The sequence below is a fragment of the Schistocerca serialis genome, chromosome 2 (assembly GCF_023864345.2).
Source record: "Schistocerca serialis cubense isolate TAMUIC-IGC-003099 chromosome 2, iqSchSeri2.2, whole genome shotgun sequence".
Classification (NCBI taxonomy): domain Eukaryota; kingdom Metazoa; phylum Arthropoda; class Insecta; order Orthoptera; family Acrididae; genus Schistocerca; species Schistocerca serialis.
Window position 1 is genome coordinate 716,300,705 of NC_064639.1, and position 26,673 is coordinate 716,327,377.

Consider the following 26,673-nt stretch of genomic DNA (forward strand, 5'->3'; position numbering starts at 1 on the left):
ACAGAAGCGGCTGCCAACCATACTCCTAGATTCTGCCACAACTTTCTCTTTCAAACCATTACAACAAATTTTCATTCTGTAGCAGATTGTCCTGCAGATTCGGTGTGCGCCCTTTTGCGTCAGCACATGTCATACTGGTCCACCAATCAGGTGGCGTTTATCGGTTTATGTGCGGGAAAGCATAGCCCTGAAACTGCTTCTGATTGTTGGACGGCAGTGTTCTACATTGGTGCCATACTGTCGATCCCCCTGAGGACACGGACATTAAAATTCTCCAAACCGGCGCGTACAATGCAGCTGTCTGGAGTTGTCTGGTAGGTGAGCGGCAGGACCCAATGCACTAAAACGATTGGCGAGGTACCGGCCCCGGTGCTGTCCACAACCCACACACCCTGCTTGTCTCGCTACAAATGCCAAAAACGTTCGTTACCCCCTGTGGTGCGACAAGCGAGCTATGGTCTGCTCTTGTCTTTCAGGTAGCCGCGCCGCCACACATTGTCCAATGCCTAATAAAGCGCGCCGGCTCCGTCACCCAGTACTATCAAAAAAAAAATCAAAGCCCTCATTCCAGATTTCATTACTCCAGTTACCTTTGGCCATCACCACTCGTCAACAAGAAAAAGTTGAATGAAGGCAAAAAAATGGGGGGGGGGGGGGGGGGGGGGGAACAATCCACGAGAGCTTGACTTCTTTCGTCCTGTCAACTGATCTGTTATTTTAGTCAAGTTGTGCCATACAACTTTTTTCTCACCACTTCGACTCAGTATCTCTTCATTACTTAGCCGGGCGCTGTGGCCGAGCGGTTCTAGGCGCTTATGTCCGGAACGGCGCTGCTGCTACGGTCGCAGGTTCGAATCCTGACTCGGGCATGGATGTGTGTGATGTCCTTAGGTTAGTTAGGTTTAAGTAGTTCTAGGTCTAGGGGACTGATGACCTCAGATGTTAAGTCCCATAGTGTTTAGAGCCATTTGAATCATTCGTTAATTATTCGACCTTCTTCTGTAGCAACAGATTTCGAAACCTTCTATTCTGTTCTGTGCGTACTGTTTGCCCTTCATGTTTCATTTCCGTCCAAAGTTACAGTAATTCAGAAATGACTTCGTAACTCTTAATTTTATTTTAGGTATAATATATTTTAGAGTTTAACTGTGTTTGATCAAATAAAATACAGAACTATTTGAGTTATCGACTCTTTTGTCATTTTCCTTGACGTAAGAAAATTGGTTCGTTTATAATCTACTCAGTAGGTCTAATAACTGTGTCTTCCAATTCTGTATGCGTATTGCCCATGTTTTAGGATGCAGTTGATTTTGTGTTTACTGTCAGAACCAGCAGTATTGTGCTTGTAGCTGATTCTCTTTTTACTGCTGTTTTATCATTTTCATATCTAGCCATAGCACAGGCATTTTATTTCGTTTTAATCACTAATACCATATGGAAGAAGATTATGAGTAGCTATTTTCCTTGCGACAGAACTCATGAGGTAACCTGGAAGTCACCCGACAAAAACATTCAGAACGAAAGAGATCACATTCTGTTATCTTCCAAGCTCATAATTAGTACCAGACAGGCTGTAGACGAGATAATGAAACCATTGGAGAGAAGGAGGAGGATTAAAGGATGATTTAATGATTGGTGTAGAGGTGCAGCCAACAAGAGAAAAGCAGCCGAAGTGCTATGGCTGACAAACAGAAACGGTGAAAGAACAATGTTGGGATACATCGAAGCAGCTTGTCGAAAAGGTCCTCCGAGCAGAAAAGCTCGTTAGCAAGACGACAATGACAGTAGAGGATACAACGGTAAACTGCAGGTAATACAAGAGACTTTTACAAAACAGTCAGGTTCTTTAATAAACGATATAACGCAAGAACTGACGCGATCAAAGATCAAGCAGGACACATGATAACTAATGAGACGAAAGTTACGGAGGAATCGAAAAACTATTTCGAAAACTCCTAAGTATGGACAAAACCATCAACGATACTACGACGACAGTCGAAAAAGAAGAACTGTTCAGAGAAAACAGAGTGATGGTACCAACATTGGAGGATGAATTGCCAAGAATGGAAGAGGTAGGGAAAGTCATAAAAATGCTGGAGAAAAGAAAGGCACCAGGAATAGATGGAATACTTGAAGAGATGCTGAAAGAGGGACGAAATGTCCTACAGGAGTCCACTGTCTGATGCGTTTAATTTAGAGGATAGAAAGAATTCTGGCAGAATGGAAGCAGTCTGTCATCTACACGGTACTTAAGAAAAGAGATCCAATGAGATGCAGCAACTATAGAGGACTTGCCTTACTATGTACAGCTTATCCTGAACAGATTCTGAGCACGCTGTTGCTGAAGCGGCTAACGTCATACGTCAAGGAGGTACTTACATTCCAGCAAGCAACTTTTAGAAACGGGAAGTCAGCCGCAGATCAACTGCATAGAAGAAGGCAAGTATTACCAAACAGAAAGGAATTTCACAGAGATGTTCACTGTATTTTTGTGGACTTCCAAATAGCATATGACACTGTCAACCAGCAAACAATATGCCAAGAAAAATAAAGAAGACTAGAGACAGCAATTAAGCTGGATGGAAGGATCAACACCCTGGCCTGTGTGGATGACACAGTTTTAATGGCACAGAAAGATCAAGATCTGGTTCACTTGGGATGAGTGTTAATGTAAGAGCCAATGAGAGCAGGCTCGAAGATGGATATGGATAAGACCAAATACCTCATAATGAACTGGGAGAAGGATGTCAGATCTAAAATCTTTGAAAGCGAAAAGAGTTCAAATTTCTAGGGGCAGCACTCGGTGGAAGGAATCAGGTAGACCAGAAAATAATGACAAGAATTCAGGCAGAAAACAGATTAAAGTTTGCAATCGGAAAGATGCTCAAGTACCGGCTTCTATTGAGATCCACGAAGATTAAGATCTCCAAGACTGTAGCGTAAAGCATGATCCGATACGGAGCAAAGACCTGGACTTTGACCGAAAAGGTAGAAAGAAAAATCCTAACTTGATAATGCTGTTCTGCGACAGGTTTCTGGACTAGGGAAGGCTGGAGACGGCTGGAGAAAATCGAAGAAACATGAACTGTAGAAGTTGTACAAACTGCTGGACATTGTGTCATTGTGACAGGTGGTGGAAGAAGATGTCAGGGGTAACAGGCCAAGGGACAGACCTTGAATGTCTTGATCGAAAGGATTGAAGAGGATATGAGTACGATGGGAATGGCTGGAGAAAATAGATTTACTGTAGAAGATGGAGAAGGCTGATAGCCGTGGCCAAAGACCGACTGTAGTTTGTGTGGTCAACCTAGTACAAGTAAGTATGTAAGTATGGAGAAGATGTTACCCGTCATTTACCAAGTAGTCCTAATTTGGTAGCCAATTTGTTAACAGCAGTGAAACACTTGCGTTATCACGATTGCGACCTAACTCACGGGTTGGGGGTTGGGTTGTTTGGGGAAGGAGACCAAACAGCGACGTCATCGGTCTCATCGGATTTGGGAAGGATAGGGAAGGATGTCGGCCGTGCCCTTTCAAAGGAACCATCCCGGCATTTTCCTGGAGCGATTTAGGGAAATCACGGAAAACCTAAATCAGGATGGCCGGACGCGGGATTGAACCATCGTCCTCCCGAATGAGAGTCCAGTCCTAACTCACGTTTCCCCACTAATTCCCCTCGCCGGCGCTGCCAACAGGACTTTCTACTAAAGCCAGAGGCACCTGCTGACGACAGCAACAGGAGAGCCACAGTGGGGGAGGTGGTTGTCTCCTTGCAGCACGTGTCGGCCTCGTGGGACGGCGCCCACCCTACCCTGGTCAACGTCAGCCTCAGTATTGCACACGGCAGTCTCTGTGCTGTTGTCGGGCCTGTTGGATGCGGAAAGGTGAGTTATTTAACTCGATAAGTTTCAGAAGTAGAATACATATCGATTTATATCTCCGTGAAGACTAAATTTGTGTAGACGTTCAAAACATCTTCAAGACCCATGGTGACAGCTCTATTTTTCGAGGTTATATCTGAAACTTTTCCTCTCATACTTATCACCTCTTGAGCCATGTTTCTCTCTCTGTCTCTTGTTCCCACTTGTATGAAATTTAATGAAAAATCAGTGTTCAGGCTGTAACACAGATTTCAAACCTGAGTGAGGAATCTCCTTTGCGGTGAAACTGAAATTTCGTGGCAGGATTCTTCCTCCCTGGTCTCTTGGTCCGCCACCACGGCTTTGGCGCACAAGTCTTGCCAGATGGCGAGCGTAGCAAGAAGTTCGCAAGGTAGTGTCATGGGGAGGTTTGCTCTGGGAGTCCGACAGAGTGGGAGGCAGTCTGCAGTACCGAGAGAAGTGGCGATATCGACTTCGCTCTGCGCCAGAGGCCACAGGGGGCAGTAGCTGACAAGTTGTGTGGTGGCGCTGACAGCCTTGGATGGCGCTCTGAGCACACTTGTATGCATCAGTGTGGCTGGTTCCAGGAGTCGCCACAGGAATTAGTCGCCAGTAAAAGCGGGAGTCAGCAGGAAGCAGGAGGGGTGGCTACATCGTCTTCTGGTGGCGCCGTAGGCCTCTGTGGGCAGTGCCAGACTAGATGTGGGGCCTTGCTGGTGCACAGGGAAGACTTCTGTTGCACTGCTGTGGCTGGCTGCAAGGGGGTGGACTCAGTCATCCTATGTAGGTCTTTAGTGGACGGCCACCAGCAAGAAAACTTCGGAGAAGGCAGTACGATGGAACCATGAGCCGCGAGAAAACAGCATCAGTATACTGTAACGGTCAGTGCGGAACGTGCCCAGCTGTAATGCAGACATCGTCCAGCTAGAGTAGGTGAAGTGTCTTCTTGTCGGTCTCCAGGAAAAGGCAGCAGCTCATAGTCAGTGAGGAGTAGTGGTGGAGAAATTGGTTATGGCACTGTAACGTGCTCACTTGCATTTTGGTTGATTTGGAGGGAACGACAGGACCTTAATAGACCGAACATCATAGGTAAAGGTTATGCGTATAAAGCGAAGCACCGATGAAACGGAAATAGGCATGAATATTCAAATACAGAGATATGCAGAAGGCAGCCCTGCGGCCGACGACGCCTATACAAGACAAGCGTCTGGCGCAGATGTTACATCGGTTACTGCTGCTACAGTGGTAGGTTATCGAGATTAAGTGAGTTTGAATGTGTTGCTAGACACGGCGCATGAGCGATGGGACATACTATCTCCGAGGTAGCGATGAAGTGGGGATTTTCCCGTACGACCATTTCATGAGACTACCGTGAATATCAGGAACCCGGTAACGCATCAAATCTCCGACATCGCTGCGGCTGGAAAAAAATTCTGCAATTACAGGACCAAGCATGATTGAAATAATCGTTTAACGTGACAGAATTGATTGCCATACATTTCAATGCTGCGCTATCAACAAGTGTCAAAGTGCCAAACATTCAACGAAACATCATCGATATGAGCTTTCGGAGCCGAAGGCCCGTTCGTGTACCCTTGATGATTGCACGACACACAGTTTTCCGCCCCGCCTGGGCCCATCAGCACCGACATTGGACGGGTGATCATTGGAAACACGTTGCCTGGTAGGGCTTGTCTCGTTTTGAATTAAATCGAGCGGATGGACGTGTACGGGTATGGAGACAACTACATGAATCCATGAACGCTGCATGTTAGTACGAGACTGTTGAAGCTGGTGGAGGCTCTATAATGGTGCATAGCAAGTGCAGATGGAGTGATACAGGACTCGTGATACGTCTAGATACGACTCTGACAGGTGAAACGTATGTAAGTGTCCCGTCTGATTACCTGCATCCATTCGTGTCCATTGTACTCGTATATTCCGACGTACTTGGGCAATTCCAGCAGTACAATGCGACATTCTACACGTCCAGAATTGCTACAGAGTGGCTCCAGGAACATTCTTCGTGTTTAAACACTTCCGCAGGGCACCAAACTCCCCAGACATGAACATTATTACTCACATCTAGAATCCCTTGCAGTGTGCTGTTCAGAAGAGATCTCCACCCCCTCGTACTCTTACGGATTTATGGACAACCCTGCAGGATTCATGTTGTCAGTTCCCTCCAGCACTAGTTCAGACATTAGTCGAGTCGATGCCACGTCGTGCTGTAGCACTTCTGCGTGCTCGCGGGGCTCTACACAATATTAGGCAGGTGTGCCAGTTTCTTTCGCTCTTCGATGTATAATGTAAGGATGTATTTTACCATAAATTGTGCAGCATATTATAACTGTTCACTGCGGGATATGATTGTTGTAGTTCTGATGGGGCGGCATATTTTTTTGATCACTTGAATCATCAGATACCTGAAATTACTATTCGTGAATTTGAATTGATTGCGAAGGATTAATTTTCAAGTCCGTTCTGGTGTTCTTATATATTACTTAACAAAGAAAATCATGATTGTAAGCAGATCTCCCAGCCAAACTCCCCTCCACCCAAATCCTCTACCACACTTTCCATGAGTAACGGGTCCCCAAGAATGAAGGCACCCCAGCAGGACCGCTGTCTGCAGCAACCAGCGAGATACGAGTATATTCCTCAATTACCGACTAGCAACTAGTACCAATCTGTTCTTCTTGAGATAAATTTACTGACTGCGGATGAAAACATTTCGTCTCTACAACAGACGTTAAATAAAGAATGACTAGCTATAGAATGAAATTTTCACTCTGCAGCGGAGTGTGCGCTGATATGAAAATTCCTGTCAGATTAAAACTGTGCGCCGGACCGAGACTCGAAGTTGGGACCTTTGCCTTTAGCCGGCTAGTGTTCTACCGACTGGGCTACCCAAGCACGATTCACGATGGCCCCTCAGAGCTTGGAAGGTAGGAGACGAGGTACTGGCGGAATTGAAGCTGTGAGGACGGGTCCTAAGCCATGCATGGGTAGCTAAGTCGATAGAGCACTTGTCCGCGAAAGGCAAAGGTCCCGAGTTCGAGTCTCGGTCCAGCACGCAGTTTGAATTTGCCAGGAAGTTTCAATGACTAGCTACGTTCGCTAACCTTGCAGGAATAGAGAATTCATTATAATCCATGTAACGTCACCCCAATAAACTGTTATGACAACACTGGTCTGCTGTGGGCGATTTTCATACTTGTTAGACATACGGAGCTACACATCTTCGAGAGCAGTTTTATCACTGATCTGTGATTCACACACAGTGCTCCTAGAATCGTATGTACGACTCACTGCTGATACAGTAGGACACTCATTCATTTTGGTAAATGAGAACTTACAGTGTGATCGATGAAGCGGCTGCCGAAATCCCTACTGAAGAAGGTAGCAATAGGACGAACTACTTGAGCATCGCTGGGCTTGAGACATGTACAAGCTCCGGGGAATGAAACCTCTCCCAAAAGCTTGATCGACCTGTCGACTCTCTCGTGGCGACGAGACCGTTTCAGATAGTTTGCTTATTGGTCACTGTCTTTTTAGCCATTGTCATTTGTTAAGTGGTGATCCCCCACCTCTTTGTGCTCATTGCCATCAATCTTTGACAGTTCGCCATTTCGTGACCCAATCTCCTTTTCACTTACCTTCCAGTATATGTTTGTCGCCTAAATTATAGGCCGTTTTAGCGGACGACGCGCGTTTATCGATCGCGTTTTACTTTTTACCGATCGTAGCAATATGGCGAAGGACATTTAATCTTTGGTTAGGAACCTCCGCTGTCCCTACAGCGTATTTTGTGGATTTCTTGTTATTAGCTTACTAGCTCTCTTTCCTTCCATCGATTGGGCTTAGCGTATGGCCGCTTATAACTTGTTTTATTTATTAGTGTTCTAAGTTTATGACATGGGCGCATAGGACTTCAGTTGTTTTGCGCCTTAAAGCAAACTCCACCACCAAGAAAACATAAAAGAAACTACGAGGGTCAGTCAAAAAGTAATGCCTCCTATTTTTTTTTCTACGTTTAATTGTCAGGAAATTTAAATGCAATTACATAGGTTGAAAACCACAACATTGAGGATCATTTTGTCATTTTTCAATGTAATCTCCGCCCATCTCTACAGTTTTGGTCCATCTTTGAACAAGGGCATCTATCCCAGCACGGTAAAAATCACAGCTCTGCTTCCTAAGCCATTGACGCACGGATGTTTTGACGGCCTCCTCATCTTCAAAATGAATCCCACGATGAGCTTCTTTTAGTGGCCCGAACAGATGGAAGTCTGATGGTGCCAGGTCAGGGCTGTATGGGGGATGAGGCAAAACTTCCCATCCAATTTTGACAATCTCGTCAGAGGTGTGACGACTGGTGTGTGGTCTTGCATTGTCATGCAAAAGAAGAACATCTGCCATTGATTTTGTTGGGCGAACTCGCTGAAGACGTGCTTTAAGTTTGTTGAGGGTTGTGACGTATTGAACAGAATTTATTGTGCATCCCTGCTCCAAAAAATCAACCAGAATCACACCCTCTGTATCCCAGAAAACTGTTGCCATAACTTTCCCTGCCGATCGCACAGTTTTGAAGTTTTTCTTCCTCGGCGAGCTTGTGTGACGCCACTCCATTGACTGCCTCTTTGATTCGGGTTCAAAAAAATGCACCCATGTTTCGTCCCCGGTCACAATTTTTTTCAGAAACTCATCTCCCTCCAAACGGAAGCGCTGCAAGTGTTGGGAGGCAATTGTTTTCCTTGCCTCTTTATTCTGATCGGTTAACATTCTTGGAACCCACCCTGCACAAACTTTTGAGTACCCCAATTGTTTAATAATCGTGATCACACTGCCTTTACTAAGAGAAATAATGCGACACACTTCATCTGCAGTAACCCGACGGTCACCACGAATGATGTCATCAACTTGCTGAATGTTGTGTGGAGTCACTGCACTCACCGGCCTGCCGCTCCGCTTTTCGTCAGTCAACGGTGTTTGCCCTTCAGCTTCCTTACAACGACGAACCCATCGTCTAACAGTGCTGACATCCACTGTCACAACACCATACACCTTCTTCAGTCTTTCATGAATGCGTATGGCCGTTTCACCTTCTGCATTCAAGAATTCAATCACACAACGCTGTCTCAAACGAACATCGATGTCGGCCATCTTACAAACTTCTGCTGTGCTGCCACCTGTTGACACAGAAAGTTACTACTGCAGTCGATTGCAGAAGAAGGTTTGAGGAATGGCGCCAAATTCAAATTTTTCACTTAACTTAATTTCTTTAAGTAGAAAAAAAATGGGAGGCATTACTTTTTGACCGACCCTCGTATATACATGCCTTAGAATGGCAGAGCACCAGAGATTGTTTGCTGTTGCATAGAAACTTTATTCCCAGTCGCAATTGCAATTTCTATGCCTGTTTTGACACTGCAGTCCACCCACAGATGTATAGCGATGGTGTCTCAGGGTTACGTGCTCAGAATACGACGATATCCTTGCGTCACATGAATGGATGCTTTCGCTAGACGACGTCTGTAGGCAGATTTCGGCTATGACTGTAGGGTCTAACTATCAACAACTGGGCAAATTAAATGCGATGGTGATTGTAATATCTTTTCTATACCCATGTAACATGACCGGAATTGATTATGATCTAGGCAGCTGCCTTGAAAAACAGTTTTTGAACTACGTGTTTTCTTTTCAAAGGAGTAATGACGTATTCCCGTTAAAATCATCGGAGTCCTGAATGACAACATTTCGCGTTATTTGTAAGACTGTTGCAGTTGTGCTGCTCACCATATAGTGATGATCAGCATAGTCTTCAATTTTTTCATATCATTATAGGGGCACTTTGGCTGGATTCCCTTCAAACTCTACTTTCTTTCCCTGGAATAGCTTGTCTTTCTCCCGAAATGCTCATGGATGCGTATAACTTTATGGTGATTGGAGCCATCCTAGTGTAATTATTTCTCACATTAATATGAAATAGGTAATAGAATCGAAAAGATTGTACACTTTTTCTGAAAGGTGACTATAACATTTACTGCCAAATTAGCGAATAACATTCTTCTCGCATATCAAAGTTTTAATATTTTCAGAGCTCTCTCCTGTATGCGCTCATAAATGAGCTGACGCCAACATCTGGAGACCTAAAGATTGGAGGGAAGGTGTCGTACGCCAGCCAGGAGCCGTGGGTATTCGTGGGCAGCGTGCGGCAGAACATCCTGTTCGGACAGCCGTACGACCGGAAGAAGTACCAGCGCGTGGTGGAGGCGTGCGCCCTGTCCAAGGACTTTGAGCTGCTGCCGTACGGCGACCAGACGCTGGTGGGCGAGAAGGGCATCACCCTCAGCGGCGGACAGAGGGCCAGGGTCAGCCTCGCCAGGTACCTCAACCACTAAATAGATAATGAAGACAACGCCAGAATTAAGGATGTTTGCGATAAGTTGTGCCACTTGAACAATAGTTTCAATTCACACAATTTTTTGCTATGCAGTTATCAGTGCCGATAACATGTAGAAAATATGTGAATGAATAGCTAATACGTTAGCTGTTTGCAGCGTACCGGTACTCTTCATGAAAATTCGAATAGCAAAATAAGACGTGTGTGTTGGTTACTGTGTAATAAGAACAATATTTCTGACAACTTGCCACTATTTATGGGGAAATGTGAGTAGTTATCTAATGGGAGACCACAGTAAGGCCTTCTGGTGTCACTTTCCACACTTATGCTAGTTATACTCAAGGTCATCCCTTACCGTCTAGCCCCGACAAATCACGGGCAATAGATCAATATCATCCCCACCCCTCCCAATTCTCTCTCCCCTCCCCTGGACCATCTAAGATTCAAGCACACCCTCCCATTTCTACTATGATAATTAGCACACTAGAGTGGGTGGCTTCCTTCTGGAGCTGTGCACAATAGGGAGAGGATCAGGATGTGGGTTCTTGTTAAAAACAAATTAATTTAGTTGTAATTACGTTAAGGTCTAGGGTGTGCGTAATTGTTAATATGAAATTTAATTTAATATTACACGATTTTCCTCATTTGGTGCAGCAGTAGAGACGACATTCAGGCAGATATGTAAGTATATCATTTTTCAAAAATTTTCTAATTTTTCCATATTTTCCATCACTTTTATAATTTTTCAGTATTTTTCCATCTTTTCTACAATATTACATATTTTCCCAGTGAAACGAGTCTCGTCCCATTGCTCTCGACGTCACGTCAACGTTCCATTACGTCACGTTGCATTCTCTGGTGTCACGTTGACGCCATGATGATTTCTGCCAATCACAATGCAGAATTTTCTGAAAAGAACCGACCAGTCTGAATTACTCGTATTTATCATTCATAAGCCATCCCTACATCACTGGCATGTGTGTTAAGTCATACTGAGTGTGTTAAAAAACGAAACTGTTCCACAGAAATAACGACGCCATAACTTATTCCGCAAAATTAATGACGATATAACAAAAAATTCTGAGGTCCACTATTTCCAGACGCTCTTTAAATTTTAACTAAATACCACAATGCGATACATACGTTATTCCTAAACCAGGAGTACATTACTAGATCGTGTGGCTCATAGTTTAAGCGATACTGAAGTGTCTGTGTTTGCGGTACCGACCGCTATCCCACTGGCCGCTCTTTCAAACACGTGCGCCACATTACACCGCCACGTTTCCTATAGCCGCCGCCGCTGCTCGAGGGCGCTGCTACGAGCGATTACGCCAATGTCAGTGAGATCCTAGCATCCCCTCTCCAGAGCTCCAGCTATGGGTTTACTTATGTTCGAACATTCATGCACTGAACCCATTTTGTGTGTTTGCCAGTTAAATAACATTTACAGAACGTCATAGTGGCCAGGCCTCTGAATAGATATGTACTGAAGAGTGATACATTTATGTCTTTCGTATCTCTATGCATTTCTACATTAAAATCTGCTGTTAGCAACTGACGCTGCAAATACAGGAACAAAGTTATGTATTAATTTTGCTACTTTATATTAGAAGTAGAATAAATTAATATTTGAATTCTCTGTTCATGAACGGCGACTGTTTCTCGTTCCTCTAAAGAACCACACCGTGTGCAAGGAAGTCGTAACAGTGTTTGTCCAGAAATACGATACAATTTTTCTTCGGACTGTAGCGATTTCAGCCGTTACGAAATACATGTAATGTACTCGAAGTTGCGGATATGGACAAACCTCAGCTGTGTGGTGGAATGTCGACAGCAAAAATTTGTGCCGGACTTGCACTCGAACCCGGATTTCCTACTTAACGCGAGCGGTTGCCTTACTATTAGGCTATTCGAGCACGACTCACATTCCGGCCTAGAATTCCACATGCCGTGAACCATGTGTCTACAACCTGCACTCGTACATTCATTATATGTATTTCTGTACAGGGGAAACATTTTAATTAAAAGTTGCTTGCTCGGTGTCGGCTGATTGACGACATGAGGAAGTTGAAGTCTGGCTGTGAGTCGTTGTCGGGTAGTCCAACGGTAAGGCAACAGCTCGCAATAAGCGAGAATTCCTGGTCCAAGTCGCGGCCCAGCACAAATTTTCACTGTCGTCATGCCGTTACTCAGCTGATGGTTGTCCATATTTGCAACTGCGAATATGTCACACGTATTTCGAGTTTATAGTTAAAATGAGGATGAGGAGGATGATGTTAGAGGAAATGATGCCATGGTAAATTTATGGCATTGCAGCAAAATACTGAGGTTAACGTATTCCAGAGACTATCAATCATACATAATTTATGTTTGCATAAGAATTAGCACAGCGCTACAAAATATGCACCTAGAAAGTTGACAAATATCTCCAGCCACTGTGGGTCATTCAAGGCTGGTATTTCTAAGCAAGGGTGTAACTCTGGAAGGGAGCGACAACGTAGCGTTGTTGGGGTAGACCACAGTACAACGCTGACGGATGGTGTAGGACTGTTGATATTTTTAAAAATGTCGGGAATGCGATATATCGGTATTATTAATACAGCCCCACGATATATTGTGAGGTATCGATATATGACGGAGAAAATATCCACGTACCGATCTAATGCCGGTTTTAGAGCTGTGTATTTAAGGACTGATCTATTATTAGATACTTGTACACTAACAAGCTAGTAGCCTGGCTACCCCCCATAGAGCAAGAATCGAAAAGAAAACGATGCACGTTCACGCTTGGCGATAGCCACTTTGCTAACAATGCTACCTGCGTGTCAGTGCCACAATAAAAGGCGTCCGTCGGTCGCTTTCGCCACGTATCGCATTTGTTCGGCGCAGTTCGTGTCGACTTCCCTGTTCTTTCATTTCTGCCAACACCAGCGATCTAGCAGTAGCTGTGTCAAAATTGTGTGGTGAAATTAAACGTTGCGTTTCTGTTAGCAGCGCCGAGCGCCGATTACATCAGCATTTCCCATCATCCGTCTCCGCCCACCGCAAAGACCAATCTAGTCATTTAGATTTTTGTTCACCTTTTTAAGCGACTATTTTTGAAGAAGCCTGATGTGAAGAAATAGCATACTAGTTGCGTTAAAGATTGTCTTCTTTAACGCAGCGAGTGTGCTATTTCTTCACATCGGGAATCTTGCTATTCCATTCGCACCGCCACCGGCCAGTGCAATCGGACAACTTATTTGTGTCACCCGTGTTTGCTTCACATAAGGAGAATGAATGACTGCGATGAAAGCTCAAAAAGTAATAAGACTCCTTCACACCGTGAAAGTAAAACTATTTTCTACTACAATTTCAAAAGAACAGTTTCAAATATTTACAGAAAATTGCAAAAAAAGTAATATAAAATAAAAATATCGGTCCTCAGTATTGTCATTTCGGAATGTATATATCGATTTATCGCGGAAAATATATCGCTTCTTTAAATCGATATTTTCTGGTAAAGATTTCGATATATCAATTAATTCTTATTTTCCCAACAGTCTAGGGTGGAATACGGCCACGACCGTGAACACTGTGGCCATTCATCTTCTCAACAATGTTAGAGAAAAATGCATTACATATGTGTGAAATACTCCCCGATACGGACAACCTAGTTGCTGGCGGAAAAGACACTGCTGCTGCTACTACAGGGTGATTTCTACTAACGTTTAAAAACCTCCGAAGGGACGCAGAGTACGCTGAAACAAGCATGGTTTCGCGGCTATATGGATTACAGTGGCGAAAGCTTTTTCCAGGTCCACAACTCCTATGATGGTGCCTCGATTTTTCTTCAGTCGTACTTCCATTATCAGTCACCACTTCGTAACTGCCTCTCTGTTTCCTTTACCTTTCGTAAAGCCAAACTTATTTTCGTTTGACAGATCCTCAATTTTCTTTTCCAATATTCTTTATATTATTCTTGTCAGTAACTTCAATGCATGGGCAGCTAAGGTGATTGTACGATAATTCTCGCGCTTATCTGCCCCTGCTATCTCCGGAATTGTGTGGACGACATTTTTCCACAAGGTGTAATGTCGCCACTCTCCTTAATTCTACACCAGGCTCATCCAAGAATGGCGCCCGGCGGACGCGCCCGCGCTTCGCGGGCATTTGGCAGTGTAGTTCAGCGCCCCGTCCGTGACCGTGTGTCGCTAGTGTCGCCATAGGAGCGAGAGAGAGAGAGAGAGAGCGAGAGAGAGAGAGAGAGAGAGCTGCAGAGCGAGTGAGACCGCGCAGCACTGCTCTGCGCTGGACTGTCCCGCAGTCAGATCCAACGTAAACAAAATATTCTATTTTAGAAACAGTTTTATGTAAGGGATATAGAGTCTCATTCTTACTGTTAGTAGTTACAAGTAAATATTTTTTGTTATACGTCGTGCTAAAGCTTTCTGTATCCCTTTTAAGTGTTTAGAAATCACATCCTTAGTTTGCTGTTTTGTACGAAATAATTTTAACTGACCAAGTTTGAAAACTTATTAAAAATAGAATTAAGGCTATACAGCTCTTTAATTCTTACAGTCAATATTGTTAAAGAAAACAATTAACATTTTACACGTTTTTCTTTTTCGAGGAAACGATTTTGTCTAGGTTTGGTAGAATATTCCGAGAGATTGCTAACCTCTAAGAATTAGTCAAATTTTTATCGCCAAGTAATGAACGGTTTTAGCAAGCTTTAAAAGAGAGAAAAAGCGCTCATAAATATACGTAGAACTAAACATTGAGAGAAATTTGGCCGCGTGTTTGTGCAAAAGAGAATATTTCGCTCGTGAAAGACGTCTGTAAAAGTCATCCAAAGTTTTACACATAAGAAAGCGGTTCTTCAGGCGGATATCGCAGTGCAGGTCTATCAGCTGTAGTTGAAGCCCTTGTGAGACGTCCTCTGCCCGAAGGGAAAATGGGCGAACAAATATATCTAAGGCCGGTTGAAGCTCACTTAGCTCCAAAAATCTGCTTTCAAACTGTTCTTGTAATTCGCAAATTATTTGAACATAATGTGAAAAATCCACATCTTTTTTAACACTGTCTCGTGCGGGAAAGTGTCCACAATTCTTCTCGCGCAATCGTTTTCCCCACAAAATAAGTTGGTTTTTTTTTTTTTTTTTTTTTTTTTTAAATGCTTGAATCGTCTGCACTAAATCAGCAACAGAGTGATTTTCGCCTTGGAGTGAAATGTTCAAGTATGTAAATGACCATCAAGTATGTAAATGACCAGTAAGGTCACTCAAAAAAGACAAATTCGCCACCCACTTAGGATCACAAAGTAATTTTTCTGGACGTCCTTTCATTTTACCGCTCAAGGAGACAAACCGATGAAGCACCTTTCCTCTGTTCAGCCATCTTACTTCGGTGTGGTAGGGGATTTCCGGGTACTCCGCTTCGATATCAGCCAAAAATTCTTTAAATTGGAGATGTGTGAGTCCATGCGATCTAAGATATTTAACCGTTCGAAGAACTGTGTCCATAACATTTTTTATGTTGACAATCTTCGCACAAAGTGCCTCCTGGTATATCAGACAATGGACTGCCGCGAATAAGGAACAGCCGACTTCAGCGATTTTTGACCTGACGTAACCCAGGAATCCAGTGCGTATCGCTCGTAGCGCAGGGGCCCCATCCGTTGTTACACTGGTCAGGCGTTCCTTTTTTAAACCCATTGACTCTAACACGTTTCCCACGGCTAGAAAAATATCCAAACCCTTGGTTGTGTCTTATAATGGTATAAGGTCGAGACGCGCGGCGGGCGGTCCACACGGCCAGCTAAGCGGCACGGCTCGGCCACTGCAGCAACATAGGAATTCGCCCGGGGCGCTGGCCGCTGGCGATCGCGGGCACTAGCGCCCCAGGGGCACAGTTTGGACGAGCCTGTTCTACACAGCAGCGCGAAAAGTAGTTCGGTTTCCATTCCCTCCAATGTTTAAGAAATTCCGATGGAGTGTTGTCCATCCCTTTTGCATTATTTAACCTCAAGACTGCCAAGGCTCGTTGAAATTATGACCCTAACACTGTAGACCCTGTCTATTTCATATCGACTCCAACTTCTTCTTCTATCACTACTTCAGAGGAAGCCTTTCCCTAATAGAGGTCGCCGATTCCATCTTTCAACCTCTCCGCTTTCAAATGGTTCAAATGGCTCTGAGCACTATGGGACTTAACATCTGAGATCATCAGTCCCCTAGAACTTAGAACTACTTAAACTTAACTAACCCAAGGACATCACACACATCCATGCCCGAGGCAGGATTCGAACCTGCGACCGTAGCGGTCGCGCGGTTCCTGACTATAGCGTCTAGAACCGCTCGGCCACACCGGCTGGCTCTCCGCTTTCACGTCTGCGTTTAACAGTGCAGCTCCCGTTGCACTCTTGATGTTGCCGCTCTTGTCTTTAATTTTACCGAAGGTTGTGCTAACTTTTCCATATGCTAAGCCAGTCCTTCCGATGTTCATTTTTATTATCTCTTCACGTTTGTCTACGTTATGAAAGAAATAACTCAGAAATGTTCAGGATGTAACCATACGTAGAAATGAATTTGAGGTGTGAATTTAGAATGACTCCTTCGATGTCATTACGACCTTCTGTGCAAAATGACCCATGGAACATGTAACTATCTAACTAATTAACTATCAATTGACCTTGGCTTCTCTGCAGTTCCTAATTGATTTATAATCCTGTTTTCCTGTCTTTACCTGAACATTTTTGTATTTCCTTATTTCCTCGATCAGTTGAATTATTTCTTCTGTTACCCATGGTTTCTGCGCAGTTACCTTTCTTTGTCGTATGTTTGTCTTTCGAACATCTGTGATTGCACATTCTATGTACCTCCTCCATCCGTCGTCAACTGAACTGCCTCCTGTGGTAGTATCCACATCATTAGTGTTTTTGAAACGTTCTAATTAATCCTTTGTACTTCAATATCCCACCTTCTCCAACACGGATCCTTTATTACTAATCTCTTAAACCTCAGCCTACTCTTCATCACTAGTAAATTGTGATCTGAGTCTATCTATTCCTGGGTACGCCTTACAATCCGATATCTGATGCCGAAATCTCAATCTCACCATGACGTAATCCAGCTGAATCTTCCACTTTCTTCAGGCTGTTACCAAGTATACCTGCTCCTCTTGTGATTCTTGAACAGAGAATTCGCTATTACTAACGGAATCTTCTTGCATATGTGACTTAGTCTTCCTCCTCTTTGATCTCTACTACCAAGCCCATATTCCCCGCAACCCTTTCTTCTACTCCTTCCCGTACAAACGCATGATTATTAGATTTCCATCTCCCTTTAGATACTGAATTACTCGCCCTGTATCCGCATATATTTTCTCTGTCTCTAAATCTTCTCCTAGCAACGTCGGTATGTACTAAAAAAAAGTGGGTCAAATGGCTCTGACCACTATGGGACTTAACTTTGAGGTCATCAGTCCCCTAGAACATAGAACTATTTAAACCTAACTAACCTAAGGACATCATACACATCCATGCCCGAGGCAAGATTCGAACCTGCGACCGCAGCGGTCGCGCGGTTCCAGACTGTAGCGCCTAGAACCGATGGGCCACTCCGGCCGGCGGTATGTACTCATGAAGTATTATTGTCGATGACGGTTTTCTGTCGATCTGATGAGAACAAACCTAGCACTTACCTGTTAACAGTAACTCACTGTCTGCGCTACCTCCTATTCATAACGAATTTTACTCACGTTATATTACTTTCTGCTGCGATTGATATTAACGTATATTCGTCTGACCATAAATGTTATCTCCTTTCGATTTCACTTCCCAGATCTCCGTTGGATGTCGTTTGAGCTTTTGCATTTCCCTTCCAGAATTTCTAGCTTTCCTACCGCACGTTTCACTGGTTGTTTCCCCGTCAATGCAAGAAAGTGCCATCAGCCTCCTATGTCATCTTTGGCAAGGCCGTTGGCAGAATAAGGGTTACTTCTTATGCCGAAAGTCTTTGGCCACCATTGCTAATGATTTTTATTCAACGTTTTAGCAGTGGCTGGGTTCAAACCCGTGACCAAAGATGTTTTAACCGCTAGTCAGAGACGCTAATCCTAAATCACAGTCGTAATTATTGTGTTAAAATGGAACTGCAAACTCGAGTGAACACCCGAAACTACACCGTTAATCAATCACACCGAGGAAATCTCAGAGATCACAATCCACTACCATCTTCGTCACGATACTTAGCAACTCCAGTTATTCCCTCTGAACATTATGAATTCGTACAAAATACCGGGTGATCAAAAAGTCAGTATAAATTTAAAAACTGAATAAATCACGGAATAAAGTAGATAGAGAGATACAAATTGACAGACATGCTTGCAATGACATGGGGTTTTATTAGAACAAAAAAAATGCAAAAGTTCAAAAATGTCCGACAGATGGCGCTTCATATGATCAGAATAGCAGTAATTAGCATAACAAAGTAAGACAAAGCGAAGATGATGTTCTTTACAGGAAATGCTCAATATGTCCACCATTATTCCTCAACAATAGCTATAGTCGAGGAATAATGTTGTGAACAGTACTGTAAAGCATGTCCAGATTTATGGTGAGGCATTGGCGTCAGATGTCTTTCAGCATCCCTAGAGATGTCGGTCGATCACGATACACTTACGATCTCAGGTAACCCCAAAGCCAATAATCGCACGGACTGAGGTCTGGGGACCTGGGAGGCCAAGTATGACGAAAGTGGCGGCTGAGCACACGATCATCACCAAACGCGTCTAGCAATATGAGGTGGAGCGCCACCGTGCATAAACATCGTACGTTCCAGCAGGTGTCTATCAGCCAGGCTGGGGATGATGCGATTCTGTAACATATCGGCGTACCTCTCACCCGTCATGGAAGCAGTTACTGACGTTTTGCTGTTCAGTGCCATCTGTTGGACATTTTGTGAACTTTGTTTTTTTTTGTTCTAATAAAACCCCATGTCATTCCAAGCATGTGTGTCAATTTTTACCTCTCTATCTACATTATTCAGCGATGTATTAAGTTTTCAAATTTATACTGACTTTTTGATCACTCGGTATGTTAATTGATTATGCACATATTGTCACATATTAAAAGAGAGTGCTAATGAGCTACAGTGAAACAAATAATGACTTAGGTATTCATGAGCGGTCATCAAGACCGCCTATTAGTTATTGGAATAAAAATGTACATGATGTTTTAATTGCAACAGGGCAGTCTACCGTGAGGCGGACATTTACCTGCTGGATGATCCTTTGTCTGCAGTGGACACTCACGTAGGAAAACATTTGTTCGACGAGTGCATAAGTTCCTACCTCAGTGGCAAGACGAGGATTCTGGTCACTCACCAACTTCAGCACTTGCAGACTGCTGACAACATCGTGGTGCTTAACAAAGTGTGTTGTTCTTTTCTGACAGCTGTAACAACTTTATGGTGTTGTGCTCTCATTCTAATGGGTGTTTACGTTGCAGGGGAAGATCGAACATCAGGGAACCTTCGAGGAAATCATCAAGAGCGGTGTCAGCTTCTCAAAACTGATGTCTTATTCTGAGGAAGAGTCTAAACAGGAGCTCGGCATTTCACGACTGCGAAGCACTAGAAAATCGTTTCGTGTAATTAGTTATCTATTTATTCTAAAATTCATTTTGCTTTTCGTAAGTTATGACTGTACTACCGTAAATCTGGTTTCATTTGTAGAGAAAGGAGGATAGTCGTAGGACGCCAAAGCGTATTGGATCACGAAAGGGTTACAAAGGAGGAGCTCTCCGGCGAGTTTCTGACTTGTCACGAGTGGTGAGTACTGCTAACTGCTGTTGCACTTCTACCGTGTGTGTGTGTGTGTGTGTGTGTGTGTGTGTGTGTGTGTGTGTGTGTCTGTGCACGTGTATGTGTGATTATATGTTGGAGATGTGCATTTCAACTCTACGTTATGTAAAACTTTTTCTCCGTGAAGAGTACGATCGTCTTGTTGTTTGTATCCGATTCTGTAAACTATTTTAGTTAATTTGTGTATAGTTAATAATCATTTTGCAGTTGTGGATAGCCCAGGAACGACGAGACCTTTACTTTTTTGTGCTAGTGATTCATTTAAATGAGCAACAGAGCATTCACCCAGGGCTCGGCTCACAACTGAGGAAACAAGTTTTGCAGAGAGTCAGCCTCTCAGTCGACTGTTATCAGGTTCACCTTTTTCCGTGAAAATGTCTATCACCCTTGTCAAGATCATGAAATCAGAATATTTCTACTAACTGACGTCCTGTGCACTAAGTGTACAGTACGCGTTTGTGCATAGAAGCCTGACGTGATACTATTTTCAGATGCTATTTAAAGTTTTTGAATGCGGAAGTATCAGCTGAAATTGTTAATTTCAGTATTTTAATAATTTCTGTTCTTGGACCAAAACTATACACTGCCACGAAAGACATACCAAAACCTGACGGTATATAATCATTGAAACAGTTCTTAGCAACTGTAGACATTTGTTCGAAGAATGAAACAGTTCTTCCAGACGTTAGTAATATGTTGCCATAGGCCAAAATGCTTAAATTTATTAAGCAGTTAATAAATTTTAAGTAAGGACTGATTACTTGACTGATCACCTAAATAACCATGCAGTTTTGCTTCCGTATTCTTGAATACTACTGAGGTATGCTTGAACGACTGCTTGCTGTCACTGTCAGTAGCAAACACACAGAATGCCACCACAAAACCTGCTACTGTTTCGCCAGAACAATTTAGTGCTAAGCAAATGCTTTCGCTGTACCTGTATGTTTCTACTTTCACTTCTGCTCTTATCTATGGCAGATGACGTAGGTGCATACACAAAACGCACACTTACACAGAACAGGTACAAACGACAATAATATTTATACAGCTATTTAGATTGATAAGTTACTTCTCTTTTTTAACTAAATAGTTGTGCAACAATGTAAGGAGAGTCGATTTTTTCTGTAAAATTACGAGCGTATGAACTGTTATGAATTGTTGAAGCTGTTTCGCAGTCTGTATGTAAAACTGAAGACTGAATGGAAACAATTACATGTTTATCATAAGATTATTACTGCGTTGTGTGGGATCGTGTCTGTCACACTCGGTTTCATTAATATACATTGACATGAAGTAGTACTAATGAACGTAATTTTATAGAGAAAATTGCGCAGTTACTAACAGCATTCGAACTACATAACGTTGCATGAGTACATTACTGCCAAGTGTGCAGCGTTAGCTAAACAGTAAGACAAAACAACAAAACAATTGACTACTAGAGAACTCTGCGTCTGAATGATTTTTTTTAGTAAATAAAAATAATTTAGGAAAATATTATTAACTGTTGCTGCCGCTGTGGTGTGCGGACACAATTTTTTTTTTTTAATTTTAGGTACAACAACTGACATCCACGTAAGGATGCATTTGAGTGGCGAGGCGTCACTTTACTATCATTCACTGTTGGGTGCTGAATATGCTTTGGTACTTAGGTTACATGTATTTGGCATATAGTTCAGCAGTTCAAAGTACATTTCTGAAATACAAATGTTCTATAACAGTTACTTTTACAACAGAGTCCGTGCCTCCATTTTAGTTCAGAGTCCATCTACTCTTTTCTGAGTCAAAATAATGTCGTGTGTCTATTTCGTACAAAGGCTCCGTTAGCACAAATATACTAGCGTTTTGTATTGAGACCTGGAACTTTCCAGTATTTTCGATGTTTCTGTTCCTCATCAAGAAAATGTTCTGTTATTCTGCGACTCACTTATGCTGAATATGCAGTCCTTGAAAGCTCGTCTCTTTGTGTGTTCACTTTCTTCTGTCTTCTGTTCTCCGTTGATGATTTCGAATGAGTAGTGATTTCCTCTTACATTTCGGTATTTTACTGCAACAATACTGCAATGATTATCTGCTGGCAACTTGAGTTCCGTTCGTCTCTGCACGCTAAACTGGTTTCATGAACTAGCACTACACTGCTCGTCTCCACATAACAGCTTCCGTCTATTATCATAAAGTAAGCTGTGTCCTTTCTGCAAAATCATCACTTTTCCACAAATAAAATGACTCGTTCCTTCAGAGCGTCTTTGCACTGCCACATCCCAGCTTCAACTAACTCGCTTGCAGTTGTGGCTTCTGTTTTAACGAATTTTGCCAGATTGGGTTTCTCCTATGAGACTAAACATATTTACAGAGTACACTGAATTCGTTTAACTTTAAAAATCATATAAAATCATCATTACATACATTGCATGTCATCGGAAATATGCTTTGTTAGTTTGTGGCAGGGAAAATTTCCATTACAGTATATGTAAATAAAACCGAACAAGAAAGAACATTTTAGTACTTCACCACTCTAACAAATTTAAAACGTTTAATGACAAAGTATATGGTTTCTTGTCGATAATAATTAATATCATTCGGGTTTGTCACATAGACGCTGATACTTTAATACCTTATTACACCGATATAATGTGTGTGTGAGTGTATGTTTGTGTGTGAGTGTGTGTGTGAGTTGGGTTGGGTTGTTTTGGGGGAGGAGACCAAATAGCGAGGTCATCGGTCTTATCGGATTAGGGAAGGATGGGGAAGGAAGTTGGCCGTGCCCTTTCAAAGGAACCATCCCGACATTTGCCTGGAGCGATTTAGGGAAATCACGGAAAACCTAAATCAGGATGGCCGGACGCGGAATTGAACTGGTGTGTGTGTGTGTGTGTGTGTGTGTGTGTGTGTGTGTGTGTGTGTGTGTGTAGTTTTCCATAGCTCGTAACCATGATAAATAATTAGTCCAATTGCTGTTTGGTAAAAAGTGTAGAATATTCTACTGCAAATTCATTGTTTTCGCACGTAGCAGTACATGTGACAGTCTACAGAAATTGAGCTGCCTATGACCTTCCACACAGTGGCAAAGGGCACAGTGCGCAACTCAGCAGAGCACGTATATGCAAAGTGAGAGATAAACGTCTCTGTTCAGACCACGTTGTTGTGTGTTTCGTGTTCGCTAGAAGTATGTCACTGCTGAATTACGTGCGTTAGTTGACCTGAATTAAGAAATTACGTGTTTTGTTTCCGATTCGTTAAAAAATTATTTTAGATGTTGTAATGACGTTTTGCAAAAATACGCTACGGTAGCTATTTATGTTGTGCTCGATTTGTTAGGTTATCCGCTTCAGAAGTTAATTCAAATTAGTTAATTGTTTCACTAGAAGACAAGAACGCTTAACTGCGTCATTTGAAATCAGTCAAAATAACCGAGTAAGATATATCAGCTACAGAAACGGAATTAAAGCCTAACGTAACTGCTTTTATTAAAAATATCTAATTTGAGAAACAGTTAAGTAAATGATGTTCACTCTTTACGCACTTAATAATTTAATTTGATATGTCTGCCGCTCGGGGTAGCCGGTGCGGTCTGAGGCGCGTTGTCAGAGTTCGCGCTGCTGCCCCAGTCGGAGGTTCGAGTCCTCCCTCGAGCATGGGTGTGTGTGTTGTCCTTAGCGTAAGTTAGTTTACGTTAGATTAAGTTGTGTGTAAGCTTAGGGACCGATGACCTCATTAGTTCGGTCTCATAGAATTTACTACAAATTTCCAATTTTTTTGATGTGTCTGAACATAAACAAGTAACAACTTTTTATGTTATACTAATATCTAGAGTCAACTTTATCTTTTATTAATGATAGCCTCATTTTCGACTTCCTGTGTGTTGTTGCTTATAACTTCGGGGCAGAGTGTTGGCAAGTAGACATTTATTCGTTGACTCAGTGCCACACAGGACGTGGTCGGTGTGCTGGTATCGACCATCTCCTGAAATTAACATTAACGTTGTGCTCATGTCACACCCAGCAGCAGCTGTTTTGTGGGTAGCTGCAACACAGTAGGACTGAAGTGGAGCATCTAACAGCAAATATCCTGAAAATAGCCGGGTCTTAAGCGATCTTCTGGCAGACACTGAAGTGTCGCATATCCAATACAGCAGCACAATATACCCCAGTAGGAGCATATGTAAGTCCCCTCTCACATCCAGCATTCTGCAAATTCGCCCTCAGAAATTCCTTTCTTTTCATTTGCCAACCAGTTTTCCTCATCTCACTTATCGGTTTACTTGTTAACAATGCTTGGTGCTCTTGGTTATTACCCTCTTCTCAAAAGCCATAAAACATGCACTTGCTTAAAAATGCTTTCTCTAGAAGCATTCCACAATAATGCTCTCTTTGTAGATGCCTTTCCCAGAATCTGGAAACCTCTTTTTCCTTTCGGGTCGTAATTTTTCCGGTCCTCAGACAGAGATCATGGTCATCAATAGTGCATTGTTGTTGATTGTACAGGCCAAACAAGCGTAGGTAACTACACATCTACAGCGGCTTTTGGAGAGGCTCGCCTGGGCACCTTGTTTGGCGAACGTATTTTTTCTTGCACCCAGGTCGCCCACGCATCGACATACTGCAGTATGGCTTTACATTTAGAAGTGAGGCATTGTTCTGCAACTTGTGATTCAGGAAAGGACCATATAGGAGGGGAAAAAAATAAGGCTTTGGAGGTTATTGTAAAAACATTTCTCCTGTCTCCTAAAACGAAAATGGTTCAAATGGCTCTGAGCAATATGGGACTTAACTGCTGAGGTCATCAGTCCCCTAGAACTTAGAACTACTTAAACCTAACCAACCTAAGGACATCACACACACCTATGCCCGAGGCAGGATTCGAACCTGCGACCGTAGCGAAACGAAAATGAATCAGAACAGAAACGACTGTGGTAACACGTTTTAGGTTCTGCGTATTTACCACCAAACAGTTCCTTTGAAGCTGACAGAGTAATCCTCGCAAGTTACTGTTTTACTGAATACGAACTACTGGCTACAAGAAATTTGCACATGCACTAACGACAAGGCTAGGATCAACATTATCCCTTATCTCATTCTGCTGTGATTAGATGGAATGAGATGCTAAGTTAGATTAAGGTTTTGGGCTGTTGAAATCTTTGTAGAATCTTTAAACGATCAGTGGCCAGACGAGGAAAGTTACACATTAGCCGTGCCACACTGTCACTTTTAGTTTTGACCGATGCATCTGCAACCACCTCAGATACACTCGCTGCATGCACTCAGGAAGTTACAGTTGCTCATAGCGTCTGTGGAAGTGTGTGCTTTGTATCAATTTTAAAAACAGTTTTCTGGAAGTATTGCCTGCCATAGTGGTTTCTTTTACAAAAATTCTCAACTCATTTCCTTACCTACTCTGCCGCAATTCGAGCTTGTACCCCATCTCTGATGGCCCAGCCTTCGACTGGAAGTTAAAGTCTAATGTCTCTTATTCTGTAGGAATCTAGCAATAATTTTCGAACGATACTCAATTTCGTGATGGGAGTAAGACCATGCTTATCGTACAGTTAAATTTCCTTCTTATATGAACAGCAGAAACGTTGTAGGTTGCTGGTTGACGGTACAGTATCTGATGTTTTAAATTTCTAATGAAACTGACTTATCACCAAACTTGACAATTACCTTAAGTCTTCACTCCAGTTTTATTGCAATGTTTCACTTTCATAGCATTAAAATTCCGTTTTGAATTTCAAAACCGGCATGGATGATATTGTTAAATATCTTCTTCCCTTCAACTTAGTTTCATCAAATCTTTTTCCAGGTGTGGTAGATAGCTATCATAAAAGATCTGAAGTACTGTATCGCATATTTTGTAACACACGGAACCAATCAGTGTAGCACGACATGTACTGTTTGCTGTAATGACAACTGCAAAGCGGCTCGTGAGTAATACACTCCTGGAAATGGAAAAAAGAACACATTGACACCGGTGTGTCAGACCCATCATACTTGCTCCGGACACTGCGAGAGGGCTTTACAAGCAATGATCACACGCACGGCACAGCGGACACACCAGGAACCGCGGTGTTGGCCGTCAAATGGCGCTAGCTGCGCAGCATTTGTGCACCGCCGCCGTCAGTGTCAGTCAGTTTGCCGTGGCATACGGAGCTCCATCGCAGTCTTTAACACTGGTAGCATGCCGCGACAGCGTGGACGTGAACCGTATGTGCAGTTGACGGACTTTGAGCGAGGGCGTATAGTGGGCATGCGGGAGGCCGGGTGGACGTACCGCCGAATTGCTCAACACGTGGGGCGTGAGGTCTCTACAGTACATCGATGTTGTCGCCAGTGGTCGGCGAAAGGTGCACGTGCCCGTCGACCTGGGACCGGACCGCAGCGACGCACGGATGCACGCCAAGACCCTAGGATCCTACGCAGTGCCGTAGGGGACCGCACCGCCACTTCCCAGCAAATTAGGGACACTGTTGCTCCTGGGGTATCGGCGAGGACCATTCGCAACCGTCTCCATGAAGCTGGGCTACGGTCCCGCACACCGTTAGGCCGTC

General features: G+C 43.2%; 1 protein-coding gene across 1 annotated transcript in view; it reads left to right on the plus strand.

The window, feature by feature from the left end:
- The window catches only part of LOC126457902 (ATP-binding cassette sub-family C member 4-like), a 274,881-nt gene that overhangs the window by 162,092 nt on the left and 86,116 nt on the right, over positions 1-26,673 (plus strand). Inside the window, exons 10-14 of the mRNA XM_050094578.1 lie at positions 3,696-3,884; positions 9,983-10,269; positions 19,518-19,701; positions 19,778-19,918; positions 20,004-20,099. Of these exons, the coding sequence (XP_049950535.1) occupies positions 3,696-3,884; positions 9,983-10,269; positions 19,518-19,701; positions 19,778-19,918; positions 20,004-20,099 (897 nt within the window). The remainder of the gene's footprint in view (positions 1-3,695; positions 3,885-9,982; positions 10,270-19,517; positions 19,702-19,777; positions 19,919-20,003; positions 20,100-26,673) is intronic.